The 26375-nt window shown below is 46.1% G+C and overlaps 1 protein-coding gene across 2 annotated transcripts in view; it reads left to right on the top strand.

Annotated features, from left to right (window-relative positions):
- The first annotated feature begins 4370 nt into the window (after positions 1–4370).
- The window catches only part of LOC115403475 (rho GTPase-activating protein 20-like), a 29336-nt gene continuing 7331 nt past the window's right edge, over positions 4371–26375 (top strand). For both annotated transcript variants that reach the window (XR_003933211.1, XM_030112371.1), the window contains exons 1-14: positions 4371–4646; positions 7013–7098; positions 12616–12792; positions 14114–14263; positions 15660–15701; positions 15864–15948; positions 16094–16171; positions 16343–16409; positions 16878–17102; positions 20179–20369; positions 20445–20609; positions 21020–21129; positions 21567–21756; positions 25883–25994. Coding sequence is in view for 1 of the 2 variants with exons in the window: in XM_030112371.1 (XP_029968231.1) it covers positions 4554–4646; positions 7013–7098; positions 12616–12792; positions 14114–14263; positions 15660–15701; positions 15864–15948; positions 16094–16171; positions 16343–16409; positions 16878–17102; positions 20179–20369; positions 20445–20609; positions 21020–21129; positions 21567–21756; positions 25883–25994 (1771 nt within the window). In the remaining variant the exon portion in view is untranslated. The remainder of the gene's footprint in view (positions 4647–7012; positions 7099–12615; positions 12793–14113; positions 14264–15659; positions 15702–15863; positions 15949–16093; positions 16172–16342; positions 16410–16877; positions 17103–20178; positions 20370–20444; positions 20610–21019; positions 21130–21566; positions 21757–25882; positions 25995–26375) is intronic.

Genomic DNA, 26375 nt, shown 5'->3' with positions numbered 1-26375 from the left:
TGTGTGTGTGTGTGTGTGTGGCAGATGTAACAGGCCAACAACCAAGCTGAGACCGTCTGTTTCTCTGACTTCTGTCTGCGTTGCTCTGACAGACTGAGGCGCTGAGGCCTCGCGATTATCCGCAGCCGGATGAAGTTCAGACCAAGAAACAGGAAGTGAACTCCAAACCATGAAAAAACACCTGATCTGAGACAGTTTTTTAAAGCGACACTAAGGAACTTTTCAACCTTAATAAAACATTTTAATATCTTTTGTGATGATACATTGACTTACAACGAGTTGAATGACCCCTCTGTCACGGGCTGAGGGCGTCAGTATTGCTTTCACTTGGACTAAGAAACTGTGAGGAGGGTGGTAGGAACCCTGCACACGGCATGCGTCACATTATGATATAACATCGTTTAGCCACCATTAGATCCATTACCTCGTCGCTATCCGTCTTCACACAGCCACTGGAAACAAATGCAGGCGAGTTCAGTCCTACAGCGCGCCAACCGGAGCAGCATTTTATGACGCCACGCACTAGTCCTCATGGGAACTGTAGTATTTGTTCAGGCAAAACACTACCGCTTTTGTCCACTGGCGCCGCCAAAATCAACGGAAACTGAAAGTTCCTTAGTGTTGCTTTAAATTATTGACAAACACGTCTGTCTCTATCTTTTTTTTTTTTGTCTCAGTCCATCAGATTGATAAGATAAAAAAAAAGCCTAATAATGAAGAAATCTGGAGTAAAAATGTGAAGAAAAAAATATTGGTTTACATTTTAGCTCGGAATGAAGAAAAGATTTAGCTGAAACTGTTGTATCTTCACAGAAAAGCCTTGAACAGTTCACAGTGTGGCTCAGGCCAGTCGGCTGTAGAAATGACAGCATCCGTCTTCAACGCGCTGTAGTTTAGATGTCCTCCCTCGCTCCCGTCCACCTGAGTCGCTTCCTCACACCGCAGGCTTCGTCTCAGTCCGTCTCAGCCCGGCTGCGTCCGTCTGTCTCCTCTGCTCGGCACGCCGCGGCCTCCCCACGCCACAATGTTTAGACAAAGCGAAGGAGACGGAGACATGCTGACTGTGGCGGACCGTCATGCTAAAATTCCTGCTCCTTCTCTGTAACTCAACCCGCTGTTTGTCTCAGAGGCTTTAGAGGCTGGATCTGTAAACCCCAGAGCAATAAACACATGGCGGATTCAGCATGCGAAGACCTAAATAGCGGACATGAGAATGAATCTTCACTTTCTGATATTTTCAGACAGAGTCTCATTAATTTGGTGTGAATATGCTTGAGTGTATTTTTGAAATTAGAATACTGAGAACAATGTAAAGCACTTTGACGTCACAGATGTGAAGAAACAGATGTTATGAGGCCGGTGAACTTTCCAGACTGCAGGTGAGCAGAAATGTTTCCACCCAGAAGTAGTTTTTCCAGAATTTGTGCAGCCGTACCTCAAACATTTGTCTCTCCGAAGCGTCTGGATTATGTTGGTCGGGGAAAAAAAAAAAAAAAAAAGCGGGAATGAATGGCTCTTTATTTTTGGAAGCGAACATGGAAGTCTGGCTTGTTGGAGCAGCGGGGATGGCGGCTGTGGTGGCAGCGGTGACGGAGGCGCCCTCCGCCCTGCTGCTGCCGCCGCCGCCGCCGCCGCCGGGCTACACAGCACCTCTCTGTCCCCCCGTCGTCCGTCACTCTTTAAACTGCTCGTCACATCCGCGGCACGTGTGTTTGTTTGCGTGTGCGCACCTTAAATAGACGCTCAGACACACAAGTGCGAGTGTGAAGTTACACGAGCGTGTGTGTGTGTGTGTGTGTGTGTGTGTGTGTGTGTGTTCACTATGCGGAGTGTAAGAATAACTCCCCCAGGTCTCCTGGACTGGCTCCAGCTCTCTGGAATCGACTGTTTTCTGTCCAGGCCGATGGTCTTCTTGGCTCCGGGTTTTCAATAGCCTGACCCCCCGGGCGTGACGGACACATTCCCCTTTAAACTCACTTCAAAGGAAACGTCCGACAACATTCACGGGGACGCATATTGATTCTCTGTCTCTCATTTGAAGGCTGAATCACTCGTGGTGCAGTTTAGGATTCCAGCTTCTCCCTGACCTAAAGTCACTCGGCCCAGTTTGGTTCAGGTTCTTTTTTTAATCTCCTGTCTGGCAGCGAGGTGTGTTTGACCCATTTAGGGTTTCTGGACTGAATAAAAACTCTGTTCTTCACTTATCATTTATAAATGTATTGTTTTCATTACCATGGAGACGGGGAGGAAAAAACCCCTCCGAGACTCGCTTTTATTATTGTTGCAGCCCAGTGACTACGAGAGGGGAACATTTACGAGGTAAAAACAAAACATCGCTGCGCAGAAGCGCCCATGGTCAGCCCGTGCCGTTTCCAACCACATTTCTGACACACCCTCAATTTAGTCCCGCTTTTTTTTTTTCCTTCTTCTTCTCCTTCAGCTTGAAACAAAAGCAGTCATTTAACCCCTAAATCTGGGACACATGAAGTGCAATTTACAAGAGTTCAAGAACAAATCTGACCTGGCCGCACGTCGTCCGTGATGAAAAGACAGCCCAACCGCCGCCTGAAGAGTGTTTATTTTTTCTTTTTCAGAGGAGTCAAAACCATCCTGTAGACAGGAGCCGTGCAGGATTCTCCTCTCCTGTTGTTTCATGCAGCTTTTGACGTGATCAAAGAGGATGGCCGAGCTCTATCAATGCCCTTATCGCCCCGAGCATGCCACTTTCCAGGGGACAGATAAGACCGAACAATTGTTGCATACCTTTGTGTTTTGGCAGAGCGAGTCGACGGACCTGCACAGCATCGCTGTTGGAAATATTTCTGACAGACAGAAGTGTTTTAAAGCACTCTGGGGCTTTATTAGCAGCTTAAAGAATGTGATTCAGGAAGTCGTAGGTACTCACAATAGCGGGATTTCTGTGGAAATAAACCCACTTCCGGGTTTCTCTGTAATGCTGAAGTCCAAACTGTGAAACCGATGGACGGAGATTTACGACAGAATCCTAACATTTCGTTTGCAGGCTCAGCGGGCTTAGTTTAACCGCAGCTTTGATGGAGGGGTTCGCTCTCTTCATACTCCTGAAGGTAAACAGCCTCAGCGACTCAGGAAGGACTCCTGCAGCGAGCTGCGGCCCTACGTCAAATGTGGTCATGCACTGTGTCTATATAGAAAAAAAAATTAAATAAAGTAACTGTAGGCATTCCTCCTCATCAGTCATGTTATTCTTGGCCTCGGAGGAACATTCTTACACCTGGATGAGACGCTGACAAAACCGCATTCCCGTCATACAGGAACAGGCGGCTTCTATAAGGCTCTGACTGCACAAAGAAAACACATGATGGGCCCTCCAAATAAAAACATACATGTAGTGGGCAAGTTCAGGCATGTGGGCTACATGGAGATGTGTAAATGAGGCCAGGAGAACACCGGAAATGAATTCAACTTCAAAATAAAAGGTTCAATTTTTTTTTTACTTGTTTTTGCCATTAAAAATCATTCCTAATTCCTAATTTCTAATCATTCCTTATATATATGGATTTTTCAATTGCATTGCAGCAGTAATGCCAAAATAATCAAGACACCCCAACTAACGATGTTAATTCATTACTATAGTATACACTCAAATGGCCATCTTACCAAGTGTTTTTATGCTCAAGAGTTATGAATCTGATCACATCAAATAACCTTTCATCCATCTCCTATTCAATGTTTATTAGCTTATGAGTTGAATCCAAATCACCTGGTAAACAGCTCTAGCCTGTAATAAATTTATCTTTGTGAAATTAATCACGAATAAACATTACGTTTTCCTGAAGATTGAGAAATTCATTCCCTCCTCAGATCTTTAGCCTGCTTTATGTTTTGTAGCTCAAATTAAACCCCCATACTGGTAATGATTAATCCTATTCCTGAATCATTTTCTCACATTTTGATATCACTTTTTAGTCGAATAAGTCAAGAAATAAATGTCTTGAGAATACACTTGACCAATGAGCAATAAGTTGGTGGTGACTGTGGAGGTTCCGTGAAATATTCAAACAATGCATTAAACACTACAAATATGACTTTTGATAATAAAAACACATTTCTATATGTGATGGGCTTTTGATAATTGTAATATGAAATTGACTGTTAGTGAAATTGAAAATAAAAGTGGTAAAGAAAATATCACACATATTATATATGAGATGTTTCTGGGGGATGAATTAAAAAATGATATTGGTATGACGAAAAACATTTTATAAAAGAGAAGCAGGGTGTTTTATTTGCTGTCGCGAGCCGGATGCTGTGTGTTGAATCTCTGAAACTTGACCTGCTGGAGCCAGATGGGGCGGATCGAGGCTGCAGCCTCACTTCAGAGCGTCAGGGACGCGCTGGAGGAACGCCGTGCCGCGCGGAGCGCTCATTCACCTCCTCTCACTCGCCTCCTCTCCATCATGGATCCCCTCCGGACGCGCGTGCTCCTCTCTGCCGGATAAACCGTGGACCTACGCTCGTGTCATGGGAGTATACGGCCGGTGCGCGCGGCTCCGTGGATGTAGGAAGGCTTAATGGAAAGCATGTCACCGCAGCAGGGGAGCATGGGGCAGAACAGATCCGACTCTCTGACCGCGGAGGGCAAGACGCTCCATGACAGCAAAAAGGTACCGCCGCCGCTTTTACCGTGGGACCGGGGGAAGCAGCTGGCTCTCCGGTCTCCGGTCTCAGTTCAGTACAGTTGTTCAAAGAGATGCGCGCGTTGATGACTGTCAGTAGCTCCTGTACAGGTTAGGGTGATGCGTGCAAGAAATCTTTAAATGTCATCATTTTCCGTTCGAATTGATTTATATCCAGCTGTTCTTTAAGTCGCTGCGATTACACATCAGTCCAATCTGCAGGCTTTATTTGCCACATTACCTTTTCTTTTGAAAAAAAAAAATCAAGAAAAATTAATGAGTTACACTCAATGCACTTGAGATGACACAATCTTTTAGTGCAAGAAAGAAAACAGATCTAAGTTTTTTTTTTTTTTAATGTAAGCAACTTTTAGGTAAAAGCATCAAAGGAAAACACAATATAGATTATTTTGATTTTGGCTGCATGTTTCTCAGAAACACTCTCAAACATCAGTTTTCTGTGTTTCTCGCATTTTTCTGTTATTCCTTATTAGGATTTATAATATTACAGAAAGAACAGGTAAAGAACTTCACATCAGATTTGTCATTGAGGACCTGGCTTTAGATCAGCCCTCCACCTTCAGTCCTCCTGACACAATAGGTGAGTCCAGATGCTGGATGAACTTGTAGTAAACAGCGCCCCCCACCAGCGTCTGGCGAGAACCTGCTACTGCAACCCTCTCGGTACGTCCCTATGTGCGCGTTAACACCCAAAAACATGAGAAAAACTATGATTTTTATAACTAATGTCATCGCATCATGACTGAAAACATCCTCAAAATGAGCTGTTTTTAGATTTTTTTAAAGAAACTCTTGCTCTTAATGAATCTTGAAACAGATTTTTCTGAGTTTTTTGTGCCTTGAGATGAAAAAAAATCCTCAAATTTAAAAGGAAAATGTGCTTCACACTGAGTTTTTTAGTACAGTAGCAGTTCCAAGTATTGCACTGTTGTGACGTTATCCTTCACTGCGTTCAACCCATCACATCATTGTTTGGCTGCAGAGCTCACTTACATGGATTTTCCTATCAGAACATTTTATGTTTCTCTCAGTATTTTCACATGCATCCAAAGCTTGGAATTTTTTTTTCTTCTTTTCTTTTTTTTTATAAAATGAAAACCAGTCTTGTGAATATACAAATGTTGCCTGTGCATGTGCCTCTTTTTGGCCTGACCTGCAGCTTTTTGTGGGGTGTTGTGGAAAGTGGGGGCAGCGTCCTCATCAGTTCAGATATCCTCTGTGGCGTCTGCAGTCATGCAGCATAATTTGAGGCATCAGGACTCTTTTGTCCTCACATTTGTTGAGTGTCTCAATGTGTGCCGTGCCTTTGTGGAGCGTTTCCCCGTCAGTGTGTCGCGTGTCCCATCAATCACCCTCCACCTGCAGGACAAACGTCACCGAGAACGAGAACCTGAGAAGGCTTGGGAAACTCAGTGATGCTTCAGGTGTTTGATGGGAAACTAAACTTTACACATGACGCAACTGGTAGAAAAACTAAGTTCTACTTCAAGCATGGTGTGATTTGCCATATTATTCCAAATACAAATGAAGCAGAGCTGAAAAACTCAGATGCTCTGGAAGTGAATCTCAGCCCATTAACTCAGATTTTGGTCGATGTCAGAGCTTTCTTAGGAACTTCATGATTAGAGATTTTCTCCCTGGCTGCTGGGATCCATGAACAATCTGCATGACCATAGATGCTCTTATTAGTCAGTTTTCCTGTTGAAGTGGACGTCAGCCAGGTCTGTTGTTGTGCTGTTGTGCACATGATGTAACTTTTCTGCTGAAGCTTTTTGACTGTATTTCAGTAAGTTTGACACAACTATTTTTCTGAAGAGGGGAATTTTCCACTGTTAGTCATTTCAAAATACATTCAGGAAGTGAAGCTTGATTCAATTTGTGTTTCTACTTCAGAGATTTTTCCCCTGATTTTTTTTTTTTTTTTTTGCATGTGAATAACTGCAGTGTGTGTTGAAGGGGCTGTTTTGAGCTCACGTGGTGAGTCTCTGTTGTAAATAGATTGGGCTTGTATGGAATAGCTGTGGTATCCTCAGACATGCCAGTCGTGCCTCGGCGAGGGGAGCTCTCAGTCGATCACGTTACAGTTTGAATATACGAGCGATCATAAACATCACCCTGCTCTGAAATGAAGGATCTCATAACGTTAGCCTCCCTCAACGTTTCTGTCTTCCTTCATTTCTCCGTCTGCCTCCACAGTTAACCATTTTGCCCACTTCTTCTTTTCCTTCTTTCCTTCTTCTTTTTTTGTGCATCACTTTGTTTGAAGCTTGTTTTATGTGAATTAACATAAAAAAATGATGATTCATCTTCATTCTGTCTCCATCCCCGTGTAGAAAATGAAGACTCTGGCTCAGAGGCGACAGTCGGCTCCTTCTCTGGTCATCAGCAAAGCGCTCACCAGGTCAAGGAGCACATCCAGGTAGGAGCGACCGCACACAACCTGCTTCCCTTTACTGTATTCCAAAAGAGACACGATCATACCAGTTTGCATGCAAACACGCTCGCACACACAAACACTGTTGGATTTGAGCTGAAAGGTTTATTTCTACTCTGAATATTCACAGTAAACGCTGACCCAGGGATTTTAAGAGGTTACATTAGAAATAGCACGTTTTCATAAGCTTATAAGATGACAGTGCTCTTTCTTTCTGAGTATTTCTAGACTCTCTTCTCTATTTTTGTGACAAACTCCGCCCTGGGCCTCCATGTTCGAGTGGTTTTAGCTACTTACTTCTCCCAGAGCTATCAGGCTTTTCATCACCCTCTTATCACACAAATCCTTTCCTTTTCCTTTCACGCTGTCGGAAGTAAGTCATTACAAACCCCTTGGGGAGGCTATTAATTTACTTGGGACTTTAGCCTTTATGGTGTGTTTGTCGCGGCGCCGCCGGCAGCGTTTTGAATATTTACAAGAAAAGCAGAAGCAAACTGGTCCTCAGACCACTTTTAAAGGTTTTAACAGTCTCTGTTTCATTATTCCCCTAATAAGCGGATGACATTTGATGTGTTTGGCGACCGTTGTGTCATAAACTCCTGCCTGTTAGAGGTTTTAAGAGGAAGACGAGGATAGAGAAGTGCTGAGGGAAACGCTTCACGCTGCTAACTGGGTCAGTGCTCCTGGGACAGGATGTGTAAGTGTGCGCCACAAGTTTAGAAAGACGGCTCCGACGCTCCAGCGCGGAGGGGTTAATGGAGGGCAGCTGACAGAGGGACTTCATTTGTCGAGTGTTTGTGAATGTGGTCTAATAAGATCAGATATGAAAGCAGATCAGGAGGTTCAGGGGCCATTAAAGGTCTCCAGAGGTCAAAACCTCCGCCGTCCAGGAGTGTGTGAGGTGGTCGTTAACTCGTTATCAGACGTGTCTGCGTGGACGGTAATGGAGACATGACGTTAACGTTAGAGAACTCCCATCAGGTAAAAGTCCTCGCAGGATTTTGTGCTGTTCTCCCTGAAGTTTTAAAACCCAAAAGCTTTGTTAATACGGTTAAAATTAAAATATCAGTTGTGCTAATTATACTTTGCAGTGACATTGTTACAACAACAACGGGCTCTTTATCCAAGTAAATCCAAATCACTCAGGGGTCACTGTGAAAACAATGAGTATAGTTGTTAACAGCTCCAACTTCAATGCTGCAGCCTTTTCACAGAGACTGATGGTAGAAATGTTCAGGACAGACTCGCAGAGCCGCCTGTCAGGCTGCTGGATTCACTCTGAAGTTGTGACACCAATAAAACCACGTTGCTTCCTTCATGTTGACTGTGTGGCAATGAGCTGCTCTTATTCACAGGCGTCAGCACATTTTTATTAACCTTATGCTTCCCTCTTAGTTTTTTTGTTTTATCCATCTGATATTAGGCGCAAAGCTGCGGACAAGTAAATACAGACACACACACACACACACACACACTTGGAGAAAACCAGAGTACCATAAGAAAATTCAGCTCTGCACAGGAAGAACAGACATCACAGAAAGACTCCAAAAAAGCATTGAAATATCTAAAAAGCATCACATCATCGAGTGGCGGCTTCTATAATAGAAATATTTTACAGAGACACGTGTTTTTTTCCTCTGACCTCTGTTCGGCCCTGCTTTAGTGAAACCATATATTCAAGCAAAAACAGTGAGAAACTGAAAAATACATGCGTGAGATTACAATAATTCCTCTGAATGGATATGAGCTCTTGTCTTTTTTCACGAGAAAGTTTTTTTCCACTCTTTTTCCGCCCCTCTTTGCCCCGGAGGATACTTATTTTGCTCCCTTTGCTCTGAATTTCCCATCAGGCAGCGAGGCGCTGAAAGGGTCTCTGGACCTTCGTTCAGCCGTTTACATCACACACACACACACACACACACACACACACACACACACACACACACACACACACACACACACACACACACACACACACACACACACACACACACACACACACACACACACACACACACACACACACACACACACACACACACACGTAATGTCACACTTCATCCAGGAGTGTAGCCTCACCCCCTCAGCCTCCAGGCGTACAGTGCGACCGATTATGGGGGCAAACTGGGGTTCGAGTCCCTTCCTGCCCGGGTCGTAAAACCTGAACTTCACTGAGGAAGGCGGCGGTCCCCTAAAACATTCAGTAAAAACATACCACCCTCTTGACCTACACACACACACACACACACAAGCACCTAATCTTCTTTCCAATTTCATCCTGGTGCCTGAGCCCTGTCATATGAATTTCAGTAAAATGCAGTGAAATTCAGATTTTCTTGTTCAGAAACATTTATTGCTCAATCTGACAAAACCAAGAGCATAAGTTCACTCACACTTCATTCAATACACGTTTCCTGCTTTTAATAATGAGCTCTGCTAAAGATATCATGGCCGTCGGGCTTCCTCACCGCCTGGAGAAGAGGAAGAGTTTCAATATTCTGACCTCATCCTCAGAGAGAGTGTGTGTTTGTGTGTGTGTGTGTGTGTGTGTGTGTGTTACTCTGGGTTTGTGGAGAGCATTGTGTGTCGGCCAGCGATGACATTCTAGTTTGCCTATGGAAATGAGCCCAACGCGGCGGTTCAGGCTGAAGGTGGGAACAGGAACGAGGCCGGCGATGAATCTCAACAGCTCTTCCACCGCCGTGACGTGATTTCAAATGTTCTTTTCTCTTTTAAAGACCATCTGTGGAACTCCTTCAGTGGGTTGATGGAGTCTTTTCTGCGATTGACTGCTCATATTCCCTCTGACACATGTTTTCGTGTGAAAGTACACACACACACTCACATACGCCACTGTCACTCTTGTGACGGCCTACTTCCTGAAGCTCGAGGCAGTAACCTGAATGTTTTGTTACAAACTGTTACCACCAAGCCAACTATCGTCCTGGATTAACGTGACAGTAACCGTTCAGTTCAGATTTGACCCCGGAGGCGTCACAGCCACAGACCGACTATCGATCTACTGTACGTCACACAGACAGACGCACAAAGGTATGCAGAGACACTAGTTATGTAAGTTTCAGTCATTTCCGCCCTGAGGCTCAGTCTGGATTGTCAGTTTGCCAGCTGAGGCTCACTGCTCCATGTTGCAGTGATCTTAAGTTACAGATCTGAAGCATGAAATCAAGACCAAAGAATAGAGACTCATCCATACTAAAATCACACTCAGTTCGGTTTCAGTCGATTCTACAGCAGAAGTGTGACCGTGGAGTTGTTTTTAATATAGTAATTGTTAATTCGTTCAATACTAAGATGCAGATTTGAGTCACATATGATTTCCCCGAAAGTCAACGTGTTCAAAGACGAAACTGAGGGACATAAAAAGAGGAAAGCGACAGCTGTTTTTCCAGATGGTATCTTCGGGACATGAAATACTTGAACAGGTCGAATCGGACTTGTGTCCATGACTAAGCTTTTGGCTCTGATCAGTCCGAGCATCGTGTGAGTGTGAGTGAGTGAGTGTGTATGAGTGAGTGAGTCGAGCTTGAGTCAACAGCGAGGGTTGAGGCCTCGTGCTTCCATGTTTCTGTTGATGCTGAGTCCTGTTTCGCTTCATATTTTACTCTTGGCAGTTAAAATAATAATTACTTTGAGTCAGTTATTAAAGGACCTTTATTATTCAAATGTTGGTTTAGTCACTTTGTATTAATGCAGATTTCCAGTTTTTGGATTTAGATTTAATCTACACTGTGATTTCTGTGTGTATGTTTCATTTTAATAAATCTGACTAGTTTCAGCCTCATGAGGCATTAATATGCCAGCACCTGCTTGTCTATTCCTGCTGGGACATTGGTATTCAGCGTCGTGCCGCCCGTTGCACACCGGCCTCTCATTGTGTCTGAAAAAGCCAACGGTCGTCCAAAGCGAGCCGTGCCTCGGCAGACGTGGACGTGCATGCGCCTGCAGGGTGGGCCCTCAATTTATCAACTTCACATGACGGACAATGGAGCCGTTGGGCGTCCGTCCCCCCGGACTGAAAGAGCGGCCGGCTGGGCTGTCAGCCCGACGTCTTCAGGAGGGAGGAGTGTGTGAGGAATACAGAAGATGTGGTCCTGTTAGGGGGCGAGTGAGACGTGGAAGCAGCTTTACAGGAAGGTTTGATCGTCTGTGTGTGAGTGAGTGTGTGTTACATCAAATTATATGGACAGAAGGAAACTTCGCTGCGTCACTTTTTCTGTGAATCTGGATGAATTCAAATTGTTCAGTTTTCAGTTGAGACTCCATGATCCCACGCTCAGCTCAGCCCGGACGTCCACCAGAGTTTAGGATGGATTTGTTTGTGTTTACATGACTTGGTTTTTATCAGATCGGTGTTTTGGGATTGCTTCTGATCAGTGTTACCACACACACTGCTCACTGAATCCAACACACACGCCATATCCCGGCACATGGAAGAATCCAAAACAAGCTCATCTTTGACAATAATGATCTGATTTTATTTCATTTCTCAGAGTAAATTTCATTAAATTTTGAAAGAGGAAGAATGTAACTCTCTGTGAGAGTGCCTTAAAAAAAATCAATGGAAAGATGCAGAATTGATGGAAATGTTGCAATTTTTAAAGAATCGCACGAGAAGCATTTAGCTGGCTTGACGCAGCCATCATTTCTTAACTTTTAAAATGTTTTTCTTGCTGTCCAAGTCCTGCTGCAATACAAGTTCAACTGAGGCTCGGCGCCTAATTGGCAGCATTTCTTCGCTGTGATTAAATTCGCTTGGACCCTTTTTGGTTTATTCTTGCATCAAACGCAAAGACCAAGAGAAAAAAAACAAAGAAGCAATCAGAAGGAAAGCGCTGCAGCCTGGTCATTCGTCCTCTCTTAATTAATTACGTAACTGATCTCTTATGCAACGCGGCAAGAGGGACGGCGGCGTATCGGGGAATATATTCAACATTTCCCGGCTTCTCGGTAAAAGTGTGAATCTCTGGTTGCGTTCCTGTTGGTGTTAAAGTGTGTGGTGTTTATGAAAAGGTCAAAGTGTCAAGAGGTGGGCGTGCGCATGCATAAGCAGAGAGTTTGTGTACAGGAAAGCGTTTCAGAGAGGTGGGGATGGAAAATGTGGACATAAGTGGCGATTTGCTGCTTTTTATCTGGTGCTGCCGGATAAACAGGAAAGGATGGAGCGGTCTGAGTGTTTCCTCTTCCTCTAAAGAAAAACTCTCTTGTTTACGTCTGTCCGTCAGCCAAACAGCGGGATGGCATGAACTTCAGCTTTCGGGGGTGAAACGATAATACCCAATATTTTTCCTCCAGGTTTGGTTCGCGTTACCTGACACAGGGATTCTTCGCCTGTTGCTCCTGTTATTAAAAGCTTTTCTGCTAAACTGTTAACTGCTAATGCCGGGCTCCCAAACCCGCATACCTCCGCACCCCGACGTGCTCCTGTGTGGGTAAACAGTGCATGCAGTTTTGTGTGATTTTTGTCTCCATGCTGCCCCCCAGGGAGAGCTGCCTGACGCCAGTCAGCCCAGAGTCCTGTCCGCTCGTCCAGGCCTTCCTGGCCGAGAGTCCCGGCCGCCTGTTCCTGGGCCACGCCCAGACGCAGCTGAAGACCGGCCTGCAGACCCAGGAGAGACACCTCTTCCTGTTCACCGACACGCTGCTCGTCGCCAAAGCCAAGTGAGTCTCCCTCTGGAACGGCGGGGCGTGTGTGAGAGAGGGACACAAGATACAGGACGAAGTAAACAAGAGAAAAAGATTTGAGCTAATTTAAGAAACCAGAGTTGTTTTGGACGTGGGCTTACATCTTATCTCGCCCTCCTGCTTCTCTCCCTTCTCCGTCCCTCAAATTTTCCCCCAGCATGCAATTATTTCCCAGCCAATTAAATCCATATGAAGCCTGGCTCAGATCAAAGCCCTGCTGGCCTGCCCTGGGCCTTCAGGATGGGGCTCTCCACCCGCAAACTGCCGCGCAGAAATAGAAACCTCAAGAGCACACAGGCATTTTTAAAACACACACAAACATGCATGGACTGCTTGGTTTCTGTGGGTCCTGCATATTGAAATGATTCAGTCACTGCTGTAGTTAACTGATAAGCTGTGCAATTATATGAAATGTTCATGAAAAAAATGGTGGGTTTGCAGGTTTGGACGCCTCAAAGACAGTAAAACTGGAATATGCACGCAGACACGCAAACATACAGATATTGCAGATGCAAACAGACTTCAGGTCTGTGTACTTTTTTACTTAGTGCACTCTCTCACACACACACACACACACACACACACACACACACACACACACACACACACACACACACACACACACACACACACACACACACTCACACACACACAGAGCTGGGTGCAGACGCAGCAGGATGTCTGTGGTCCATCCTGGGAGTCATGTGCCAGTGGGCGGAGCTGACCCTCTCAGCACGCACAGCGCACACTATAATTGGGTTTAATACACTGTGGCTCAACACGGAGGGAGTTTAAGGTGTGTGTGCGTGTGCGTGTGCGCGTGCTTGTGTGTGTGTATGTGTGTTTTTATGTCCACGTAATAGCAGAGAGAGCATGTTTGCGTGCTAAATGAGTGCATTCAGTTCTGTAATTACAGATGTTGTGGCAAATAAATGCACATCTGCAGAGTGTGTCTGTGTTTAACTTCTCAAAATACCCAAATCTTTTAATATTTTGCTTCTATATTAAGTTTTTCTTTTCTTTTAGGTTGCCACATGTTTGAGGTTAATGCAGATATGTTATTTGAAGTGCAATAAGTCAGCTTCTGTGTTTTAGGGGATCTTAATAATTCCTAAAACCTTGAGGCCTTTAAGAAAAATTGCTACTTTTTTAACTGAAATGAATACTGGGTTAAAATTTAAACAACCTGGCAGAAAACGAGCCCGCAACAGTTCAGCATATAATAGTAATATAGTAATTAGTCATGGAATATGCTGAGCAGGCCCTTTTTGGGGTTCTTCTTTTTGTGTTTCCTCAGGTCTCCCTCTCACTTCAAAGTGAAGGCCCAGGTCCGGGTGGGGGAGATGTGGACGGCCGGCTGCATGGAGGAGGTGTGTGAGGGAAGCACCAACCCGGAGAAGAGCTTTGTCCTGGGCTGGCCCACCTGCAACTGCGTGGCCACGTTCAGGTGAGCCGGCACGCGCGAGTCGCCCACGCTCAGAAGCAAAAACGGCTGAAAAGTGAAATATTGTGGTGTTTTTCTTGGCCCGACGTTAACGGCGGAGGGAGCAGTTTTATGTGAATGACTTCCCTCTTATGTAACTGTCAGCGCACATCATGCAGCCCAATTAACTCAATAATACCTCTGCGCAGTCGCTCGAGGGTATTTCTGAAAGAGTACACAGCGTTCAGGAGTATGTTTGAGAAGGGAAACCGAAAATTGAACACGTGCGATTGCAAATTCCATAAAAAAATGATCAGCAGCTCGGCTGAATCTCAGCTAAAGCCGGAGCGGGGAACCTCGGGCGGGAACAACAACAACCTTCACTCCGTACATAACGTGCTTTTTTGCACCTGTCTCAATGCGAGACACACTCCGGTCCTCATTCACCGACTCCAGCCGTGTTTTTCTGTCATGTGGAATCCAGTTATGGCTCCAGGTGAAGTCTGATGCTACGTTCACACCGAAAGCGTCGCGGGCGTCGTCGACGCTTGCGACGCCTCGAAGCTGACGCTTGTGACGCTTTAAACACGACGCTTGACACCGGGTGGTCACAAAGCTCGCGACGCTCGCGACGCTCTTGATGCACGTCAGTTAATTGGCGCGCTGGAGGCTGATTTCTGTTTCCAGCTATGGCGGATCGCATCAGGAGAGCGGCTCGGCTTTATTTGTTAAATAAAGCTAGGCCGCGTCGTTGTCGGAAAAGTCGCTATTGGCTGCTCTGCTCCTCTCTGCTCTGACTGCAGCGGGGAGCGCTGCTGAGACTGACCGCTTGTGAGCGCTTTGGGACGGGGGAGGGGCTCACGCAGCACCCGCTGCTCATGGACGACAGCAACGAGACGTCCTGTCACGTCTCCAGAGCACCGGAGAAAGTTGCTAGATTTGTCGCTAGTTGCTTTTGACAAAAAAACGTCGCCAAGAGGCTTTGGAAAGTCGCCAGATTTAGCGAGAAAGTCATCAAGTTAGCAACACTGGCCGGCCCGCATCGGTGCTCGGACCACTCGTAGTGACGTAGTACCGGAGGGATCGTCTCTGATTGGTTGACGCTCAGCGGCAGCGCGTCGAAAGTTCAGTTTTCCCAACTCTCAAAAAGCGACGCTCACGACGCTCCTGACGCCGGGGATGAGCGTCGTGGGCGTCGACGCTCGAAACGCTGGAAAAGCGACGCTCATGACGGTCCTGATGCGCCGCCCCGCCGCCCGCCGCTCCACGACGCTCGTCCACCATAGACTTTGCATAGAAAAGCGCCGCTCACGACGCTTGCGACGCGTCCGGTGTGAATGCAGCATGAGGTTTTCAACCTGAACGACTCAGACAACCGCTGACCTTCTCATGGTTTCATCTCTTTCCCCCCTGTTTTCAGCTCTGAGGAGCAGAAGGAGAAGTGGTTGGCGCTCATCAGCAAGTGAGTATTTGGTTATACCTTCTTTTGTATTAATTCTTCATAAAAGGATTTTATTAAAAAGAATCCAAATCTTTCTGAAAAATGTAATTTGACAGTTTGTAAACTAAGCCGCCCATGGTATTATATTGACTTGTTGTCTTTGTTTTTCTCTGCCTCACACAGCCGGATAAGTTGGGGAAAAGAGCGAGACGATCCCAAAACGATTCCCCTGAAAATATTCGCAAAGGATATTGGAAACTGTGCATATGTAAGGATCTCTTGTTTGTCCTCTCCGCTTCTGAAAAACACCTTATTTTTTTGGTGAATCTTAACTGGAGCGGCAGTCGTGCCATTCAAGCAAGACACAAAAATAAGTGCACATTTCCATAATGTTTTTAAAATGTTTCCGCCAGGCCAAGACGCTTGCGGTCAGTAACTCTGACAGCGCCACAGACGTCATCCACATGGCACTGCTGCAGTTCGGCATTTCAGTAAGTAACCAGCGATAACTGGATCTGTGGGCAGGAACCGGAGATTAGTGTGATGCCGCCTTGGTATTTTCAGAGAGATGAATTATGGAGAACTAGCAGACATTTGGGAAAAAAAAAAAAAAAAAAACAGAAGTTATTAACGCTGAATGTGTTTTTGTGTGTCTTTTCCAGGGCTGTGTGAAGGACTATCGGTTGTGGGTGAATTCCAGTAAGGATGAACCTCCGTATCCTCTCATCGGTGAGCTGCTGCGTGCTGCCATGCAACAACGTTACAGTCCAAACAGAGAATTTCTCAAACAAAAAGGCCATTTTTTTTTGTTAATAATTTGTATATTCAGCGGAAAATTAAGTTAACATTCTCGATTAGTTGCTGTAGAATTGAAGTGTTTCCGTCTGAGCCTCCAAAGGGAAGCAGAGATCCAGAGAAACTCTGATGTCAGGGCGCCGCTCCGTTTAGAAACTCAGCATCTGGGAGCGTTTCGGAGCGGTTTCTTCTAGTCGCAGTGGTATTTCCGTCACATTCTGTTGCCATAATCTTTTGTTCTGGAGTTCTCAGCGTCCCAACAGGAAAAAAAAGCATCATTCCCTCTTGAGCAGTACCAGCTTCGCCCTAATTCCCGTCAGATTTCTTTTTTTGTGTTCGGTGCTCAGATTGAACGTACCAGACCCTCCATCTCTGAACTGTGAACCCTGACCTTTCCTGTAGGCCACGAGTTTCCCTTCAGCGTGAAGATGAGCCACATCCGGGACGGCGGGAGCGGCGGGAGCGGCGGCGGCGGCGGAGGGCTGGGGGTCGGGGTCGGCAGGGACCCCATGAGTCCCACCGACTGTCCCGGAGTGCTGCTGCTGGACCAGTGCCTTCCTCCGGACACCCAGTGTCAGTTCATCCTCAAGCCCAGCAAGGTGGTGCCTTCAGCGCCCCAGCTCATCGGTGAGATCCCCAGCAAAACAGACGTTTGAGCCCAGAAGATGATTTGTGAAGCAAGATTAGTGAATCTGGTGCTGTTAAAACTCGAGCCGTGATGAATTTGTTTTTGTTAAATCAGTTTGACAGCTGAGGTTTGTGAGCACACGGCCGGCCAGTCACAGAAATCCAGCCATGAATCTAACTGCCACGATAATAAATGTGAGGATACCAAAACACGATTGCAAAATAGAGAATCAGAGAACGGAAAGTGCCTCCTGGAGCTTATTGCACTTGCATAAACGTTTCCCTCTGAGTTTCTCTTCACTCTGGACACCGACGGTTAGCCCCGAGGATGAACGTATAGATGGACGGGGGAGAAAAACGAGTCATCGAGAACGGTGGGAACGCAGATTTTTAACGGATAAGGGGTTACAGCGGGGCTTAGCAGTATCAAAATAAGAAAAACATCAGACGGACAAAGAGGAAGAAGCCTCAGAAAGGACGGAAGTGTGCGAGAATGGGACGCTGGAAAGTGAAAAGAGATGACACAGCGATTGAGTAAGTCTGAGGGCCAGCAGAGGTGAAGGAAAGAGAAACAAGCGGCTGCGACAGATAGAGAGAGAAAAGAGGAATCTGCAGAGACACAAATGGAGGATCTCAGAAAGTAAGAGCGGCGGAGGAACGGGGAGGCGGGGAAAGAAAAACAAGCCGCCGGTGGACAGGAGCGAGGATGGACTGTGGATAGAGAGAACGGGACGGAAAAAAAAGGAGAAGATGAGGTTTGGAGGAAAAAAAGTTGGGATGAAAAAGTGTGTTTTCCAGTCGCGGAGGCTCCAGTTTGCCAACCACAAGCTTTGCTTCAGATTCCTTTGCTTTAGGCATAACAGAAGCCTTACATAACCGCTGTGTACCAGCGCCGCCGCCGCCGCCGCCGCTCGGACCTAATTACTTCCACCAAACCTGAAAATTAGCAGAAATGTGTGTGTATTGGACGGCAGCCTCGACAGAAGCTTATTGTCAGCCAATACGTGTCTAATAATCCTGGAGGCGATGTGGCCCTGGAGGTTAAAAACGAGCCTGAAATGTCAACCAGAATGTTTGTTGTTGTGGACGAAACAGAAAACTGTTCTCAGACACATGTTCTGATTGAAGCTCGTGTTTGAGATAATTCAGAGGAGGAGTCTTTGTAGAAAAGTCCGCTCCACTGTCCTGTGCCGCGCCATCCCAGCTGTCCAATGCTTCAGTTTGGCTCAGAGCAGATTCTGGCTTTTCAGCTGAAGATCAAACCTCCTGATTCCCTCTCATCATGTGAGATGCTCAAATCAGAGCCTGATCTATTCCTGCAGCAGACACGGCCATGACCTCCAGCTCCTCTGGTTTCCCCTCAATTACCCGAATTAAATCAGACTCTTTTTCAAATGCATTTAGTTTATTGTGATGGATTTATTTTTTTGATCCAAGTTTATAGTACGGCTAACATCACATTATTCACTATAGTCAAGAGTGAAGGTCCTCAACACGCTGCTTTTAACCATTTATATTAAATTAAAGTTATGCACTACAGCAATGTTTGTTTTTATTTTATGTAACTCCTCAGAAAAATCGAATTACCCACCACTGTTATGAAATATATTCCTTTCAAAGGAATATTTTCCGTTCACTACAATTCACAGAACCGATCAATTAAAAAGTTTCCATTCTGGACAGAAATTAAGTTAAAATAAGAGCCTCCCAGATTTGTTTATTTACATGAAGATGGTCTAAAGCTGCTTTTGTTTTTGATGGAAGTGGAAGAAATATGGATCCTAATGCCAAGAAGTGTCTTTACAGTCAGGGATTTGCTCAGTTTTGAAATCGAAAACAAAAACCAGCGAACATGGTGCTGTTGTGGTTAAACTTTAAACAATTTCTTTATGTTTGTAGACTGTAAATTCGTTAGAGATCCTCCTCCTGTTTCTGTTTCCTCGTCTTCTTTAAACGGTTCCTGGAGAGCTGTGAGGTTAGAGCACCTGATTTACAGCGAGGTCGTATTTTCTCGCTGCTGTCGAGTCCTGCCGAGAGGCGCTAAAGCAGAACAGCGTTTCTGCTGCTGCTGAACTTCGTTCACGAGAGTGTTTGGGCTTGACGCCACGGCGGATTGTTAAATAATGAATCCTATGCGAGGTATGCCACGTCCTTTTGGGCCGCTGCGTCCTCCACCCACTTAAAGAATCTTGTGTTTGTTGGGAGAGTCCCACCCCTGGATACAAATCACAACTGCCTAATAAAATAAATGTTATCATTTCAGGGCTGTTGCCAACTTGAGGTTGCAATGTTTCACTATAATGACCCTCTGGAAGATTTACTGCAGTCGAGGCGTCGAGCCGGTGCTGCAGCACCGAGTCATGTCCTTTGTAAATGTTTCTACTCACTGATTGATAATTGCAAATCTGCATATAACAAGAGAAACGTCTTGTTTGTACTAATTTTGATAAAACTTTCAAGAGTTCCCTGATTTCTGAGCAAAAACTGCCCTCTGCGGTGAACCTGTCAGACATGTGATTCCTTGATGTGCTCGAGACGTCCAAGGAGTCTGCCGGCTGTACGTCCACATTAAAACACACTCCGACGCACACGCAGAATGCCGTTTCATAACTGCAGAGACGCGCCGAGCTGTTATGTCAGAGACGACGGCCGGACGACTGACGAGCAGACGGGACCTTAAACACCACGGCTCGACGCTGCTCCTGAGCAAACACTCGACAAGGAGCGCACTGTCCCGTCCCGTCCCCAGAGACACACACACACACAGCGTGTCACTTCTTCACTTGTGTAATCAGCGATAATTATGTATTTACACACACACATTCCATACGTTGACTGGCTTCTCAGGCGTGAACGCGTCTGCGTGCGTTTTCGTCCCTCCCTCTTTCAGCCACAGATTATGTAAGACAGATCTGATATGATGTAGTAAACACAGCGTTTACAGGTATTTTTATCTGAGTTGAACACAAAGAAAACAAGAAGCGTTGAATAATCCAACATCCAGTGCAGAAGTAACCCGACCATACAGGAAGCCACGGCTGACCTCTTCCTCTTTTTGTTTTGTTTTTCTTCGCAGAGCCCGGTCCGCAGAAGACCTTCAAGAGGAAGAGATCTCTGATCAACTGGCCCTTCTGGAGAGGGTCCAGCTCGCAGCTGGACGGCCTGCCGCTGTCTCCGTCCTCGCCGTCGCCCACTCAGGGCCAGCTGTTCGGACGACCTCTGAACTGTCTGTGCACGTCGGAGAGCGGGCTGCCCAAACCCGTCATGGTGAGCTGAGAGCCGGTGGAGGTCAGGAGGAAGCATTCACGGAGCTGAGGTGAATCATCGCTCTGGTGTCTCCAGGACATGCTGGTGTTCCTGTACCTGGAGGGGCCGTACACCAGGGGCGTCTTCCGGCGCTCGGCGGGAGCCAAGGCCTGCAGGGAGCTCCGGGACCGGCTGGACAGCGGCTCCGAGGACCCGGAGATCACACACCAGTCCGTCTTCGTCATCGCGGCGGTTCTCAAGGTAGCCCGCTCCGTCCCGGCTCACCCGTCTGAAACCAGACAACAGAAAGCGGCCTGGACTGAAGTCTGTCCAGAGCCACCCGGGTCCAGACAGGATAATCTGTCTCTGCACAGCCAGGCAGGCGGCCAGCCGCAAACACAAGGTGCAGCATTGTTCAGTATCCAGGCGAACAGCTGCCGCTGTGTCGGACATCCAGGTGTTTTTTTTTTTTTACACAGATAGTCCGTCTCCTCTCTTCGTTTTGTTTTAGACCTTCTTTTACGCAGGAGACTGTTCAGGACTGTTCAGGAGTTAAAGCTTATTTTTTTTCTGAATATTTTCAAATAATATTCAAGTGCAGTTTGAAGTGTGTGTTTCAGCCTCGTCCGTTTTCAGGACTCCTGAGTAACTGATGTGGTTTTTCCCTCCAGGACTTCCTGAGAAACATCCCGGGCAGCATCCTGTGTGTGGATCTGTACCAGCAGTGGATGGACGTGATGGAGGGCGAGGGAGAGGAGGAGCGGCTGTCGGCCGTCCAGAGGTAAAACACCAAACTCATCCCGCTGTTTCCCCGTCACATAAAGAACACACACAGTAACAGCAAGTCACGGCGATGAGCGACAAATTACAGGAGCAACGTTTAGTAATGAGTCTCCCGGTGGCTCACGGTGAACCAGCACCTCGCGCTCTGTTGACTTTTCCTTTAATTGCCGTGTTTATGTCTGGAGAAGCTGAGAGCAAGAGTTAACCTATTTCCAGAAACAACAGTCTGAATTCCTTCTGCTGAGGAAAAAATCAAAAACAACCAACATTAAAACAGCAGTGGAAAGATTTGTGGACACATTTGTGTGGAGGCTGAAATCAGCAAACAGTATAGCAACACGCACACGCACACACACACACGTCCTGCTGTCGTTTCGCTGCATACTTTCCTCCATCTGTCCTCATTTCGCTGATCTTTCAATTATTCCCTGGCAGGTTGCTCCACCTTCTGCCGAGCGAGAATCTGCTGCTCCTGCGACACGTCCTCGCCGTGCTGCACTGCATTCAGGGCAACGCCCACGACAACCAGATGAACGCCTTCAACCTGTCTGTTTGCATTGCTCCCAGCATGCTCTGGGCTCCGGCGCCGAGCACCCCTGAGGTTGAGGGGGAGGCCACCAAAAAGGTGAGAAAACAAATGAGATGACGCGAACATGTTATCAAGCTCAGAATCCAATATCAGCGCCCTGCTGTGCAAACTGGAAGGAGTTATGAAAACCAACTGCTTTAACAATGACTGACAGTGGAGATATTGGAGGCTCGCTGACCCCGGTGTGCATGTACGTGCATGCTCACACACATTAGATAAGTCATTTTTCAGCACTTGAGAGGCTTCCCTCTGAATGCACCTCCTGACCTCTGAGCAGGACCTGACCGACTGACACACATCAGAGAGGCTTCAGACGCTCCAGTCTCTCTAACTTACAAGAGATCTTAGTCTTTAAGATCTGAGTTTCTACAGAATTGTGTGATAAATCAGTAAAACATTAAGAAAAAGTTAAAATTTTCACCTCATCTGGTGATTGTTTGAATTCACAGCTAACTTTTCAGACACTCTGTGTTTTCAGACGAGCCTGAAACGGCTTCGTTTTTCAGTATCTGCGGCCCGAGCCCACAGAGGAAGCCCCTCTTATCCCAAACAGTCACCAAAGCACGCGGAGCTTTTTGACTTGCGGTCCGTCTGGAAAGCCGCAGTTATTACGTTACACATAATTCACCGTGTGTGGCTCGCTAATCTCCTCAAATGCCTGTTTGTGTGTCTGCGTGAGGCTCAAATTGGTCGGGCTTCATTGAGAAAACATGTGAAGAATTCTTCTAGCAGAATCCCCAGGCTAAGTGTGTGTTTTTGTGGAAAAAAAAAAAAAAATTGCGAAACACCCCTCTTTCTCGCTCCTCACACACACACACACACACACACACACACACACACACACACACACACATTCGCACTTGTCAGCACAAATCCCCCCACAGCGCCCGCAAACACCCAAATATCTGTTCCACAAGCGCCCCTCTGATAACGCCCTCCCTCCACACACAGCCTGTTTATGCACTCATTCAGAGCACAGGAGGCCTTTCTGGAAAGAGAAAAAATAAGAATAACAGCGTGAGATTTTTGACATTTGCCACCTTGCTTGTCAGAGCCGAGGGCCAGTTGAAACCAGCTTGCTGTGAAATAGTCTGTTTCTAGGATCATCAGAAGTCTTTAGTCATCTCCAGTGTCCATTTCTCTTCCATACAGGATGAAATATTTGAATATTTTAACCGAACAACAGACTCACGATCCGCTGGTGACGTGAAGCGTTCGGTTAATCTAGTTCCTGTTTTTTCTTGAGCGGTGGAAGAGTTTAAGATAACATCCTTAAAGAGGGGGTGAAAAACAGCGGCTCTGAATGGGCCGGTGATGGATGGATGAGTGAAAGTCTCCGGGATGCCCGGAGGCTTCCTCCAGCAGTGCTTTGTATCACGTAGCAGGGCTCCGTGAGTGGCGGCGAGGAATGCTGGAATAAGTGATTGAAGGAGAGCAGCCAGATTAAATGAAAGACGAGTGACGCGTCGGAGGAGAGAGAGAGAGAGAGAGAGAGTGAAAAATGAAACCCAGAGGGTGGCGGGTCAGAGGAGACGGAGCAAATCCAGACAGATCAGGAGAAAGAGAATGCACCAGTGGCTGCTGGTGATCACAACAATAAGCAGCTGAAACAGACGCTTCATTGTTGTTCGGCAAAGAGGGAATTTTACCTATGGGTTTTTTGATTCTGATCACGTCTTTTGTAAAGCAATGCAAGCAAAAAAGAAACTAAATTAGACATTTTTTAAGAGTATTTTTGTAAAATACGGTGTACATCACATTTGCCACTTTTTAATGGTGTATTTAGAAGAAACAGGACTGCATGTGTTGTGTGTGTACAGTCATTTAAACTTGTTTCATAGTTCCTAGTTTCAAGTATGTTTTTCATGCATAAATCAGAGGCAGTCAATGGGAGGAAGAAAGACAAAGCAGAACACAAAAGGCATAAATTAAAGTTGAGATTCACAAATTTTAGATGCACATGCAGCACTGATTTCAAACTTCAATTCTTAGATGGTCTCCAACTTATTGTTATTTGAATAGAAAAATGGATTTTACCCAGTATGAGCACTGAGGTTGATTGGTTCATATTCCTTAAAAAACTATGTCTAAGCAGGATAATTACAGCCCAACCTTTGATTTGATATGCCTGAACCCTCTGTCCCAAAATATGTTTATTTGCCCAATTAGAGATCTTTTTTACTGTGTAAAATAATGTTATGAGACACTGATGGCCCTCAGTGAAATCTGTTTGGACGCCCTTTCCTGAAAGCAAACCAACAGAATGCATCAGTGTGTTCAGTAGTTGAAGAGCAAATAGTGAGACGGATGTAAAGTGTGTGTCTGCCCCCCAGAGTAATGTGTTTATCCCACAGCTCAGCAGCTATAATCCACCTGTAGACCTCAGCCGTGTCAGACGTGTTAACGGCAGTGAGGGCGGATCGCAGACGGGAGGAGTGTTTGTACGTCAGTGTTGGTAAAAGTTTGGTTTCCCTGCAGTGAAACGTGGAAAGCATGGCTGAAAATCAGTCACAGTCTAATCAAAGTGATATTTGATCTGTGGGCTTTGATTCATTAGCAGAAGTGCAATTTAAAAAGAAGCAGTGCTCTTAAAAAACAAACTGGTGATAAGTGTGAGAAGTTTGATGTTTCTTAATGCTAAAATGAACTCATCCGCCTTCTCGTCTAGATTTTCTCATGTATTTGGAAATCGTTCCAGGAAATTAGTATTTCTGGAGTTCTCCTTCACTGTGACAAGCATGCAGGTCACCAAAAGCATGTATAGGCTTGTTCAGGCGTCTGGACAGACGACACACACACACACACACACACACACACACACTCAGCCTGTTTGCTTTCGCCGCGTTTCCATGGAGTCGCCGACGTCCGGCGACGGCAGATCATCAGGGGGATTTTAGAGGGAATTTTCCACCGCTGGGGAGGCTCCAACATTTCTGAGCGGTGTTCGCTGACTGCCTGTGTCACTGCGAGTCACATGTGTTTAGCAAACCGAGCCTGTTTAGTTTAACGGACGATGATTTCAGCAGCCGGGAGGATTTGTTTGAAGTCCGATTCCAAGTAGGCTGATAAAACACACAACGCTGACTCTGTTTCAGAAAAATCCGAACATTCAGGAGCTTTCACAGATTTCTGTTTCCACTGTGTTTTGAGGTATTTTCAGCTGAGCTAGCGGGTGAATATGAACACGTGTTCGATTAGACGGATTGTTTTCAGTGTGGGGGCAGCAGAGAGCCTGGACCGTCGTCCAGGGTTTGAAATGATGTAATGTTAACTTCATCGTGAGATCCAGCAGAAACAGGGAAGAAAGAGCTGATGGACACGAAGGAGTCGATGTTTTCTTGGAAGCTGCAATCTGGAAATACTCCTTCAGAACTAAAGGCTGAAATCAGTAAAAATGTGCGAACTTCCAAGGTTAAAAAAAGCACACACAAAAAAAAGTATGTGTATGTATATATATATATCATACACTGTTCGACAGCAGTTTTTATTTACTGGAAAATTGATGTCACATTTGTAAGCGACAAAGTGAGATGAGCAACAATTGGCCTTTTTTTTCTTCCTGAAACTACTTTTATTTGCTTATTTATTATTTTTTTTGTGGCTTGAATGATTAAAGTCTGGAAAAAGGGACATACTGACAACCACGGTACTGAGCTCCAGCAGCTTCCCGCCTCCTGCTCACGGTGGCCGGATGGATCCTGCTCCTCCACCGGTGTGGTTGAGTCAGTCACTCTGGCACCGAACACAGATTTCCGTCCTTTCAGATGTCATGTACCTTCCGTACCTTCCGTACCTTCCTGTGTTGTTCTGTTCCTATGCACACACAGAAAAACATAAGAGCGAGAGAAAGCTGGTGTGACTTTGGTCAATAAAGGATTTCGTGGCATTAGGCGTCATAATACTCCCAAATCCTGCGCCTGTTAGTTTTTTTGTAATATATTTGTTGACTCAACATGTTGAACTTACCCAGGCGCTTATCAGCTGTTTGCCAAATTACCGCTGAACTTTGCTGTCTTGAGTAACAGCTTCGGCTCATTTTGAGAAAACACCGACGCTCCTTCATCTGGTTGCGTAACTGAAAGCGACGTGTCATCCCCGTGCAGCAGAGGACCGAGATGTGAGTGACGGCACGCCGTAACCAGCTGGTCTTTCTGTCCCGCAGGTGTGCGAGCTGGTCCGCTTCCTCATCGATAACTGCGGCGGCCTGCTGGGCGACGTCACGGCGCTGTTCGCGGCGTTCAGCCAGAAGAGCAGCAGCAGCGACCACGGATCCGGTGAGAGCCGAGCAGAACGCAACGACATGAGCGCGACAGAAATGAAAGATGGTCGGAGCTGAAGGGAGCCGGTTTAAAGATTGAGGCCAAGTCTGTGGACTAGATTCATCGCCAGGATTCCCTGTTCTTTTATTAAAACCACCAGAATGGCAAGCCCGGTCTCCATTACATCACTCGTCAGCCCATAATCAGCCGTTTTATAAATCAGTTCAGTTACATAAACCTGTGGAGAATGAATGGTTGAGAGAAGCAGTGTTGGTTCCATGGTTTTTTCCAGAAAACAAACAACAGACGACACACAACAAGAAGCAAGAAACACTTGATTTGATTCCACATCGCTCTCAGCCTGCAATGGAAACGTTGAACTGCACATAATAAAAC

Source organism: Salarias fasciatus, chromosome 16 (assembly GCF_902148845.1).
Source record: "Salarias fasciatus chromosome 16, fSalaFa1.1, whole genome shotgun sequence".
NCBI classification, from domain to species: Eukaryota; Metazoa; Chordata; class Actinopteri; order Blenniiformes; family Blenniidae; genus Salarias; species Salarias fasciatus.
This window is presented reverse-complemented; position numbering and strand designations above follow the sequence as displayed.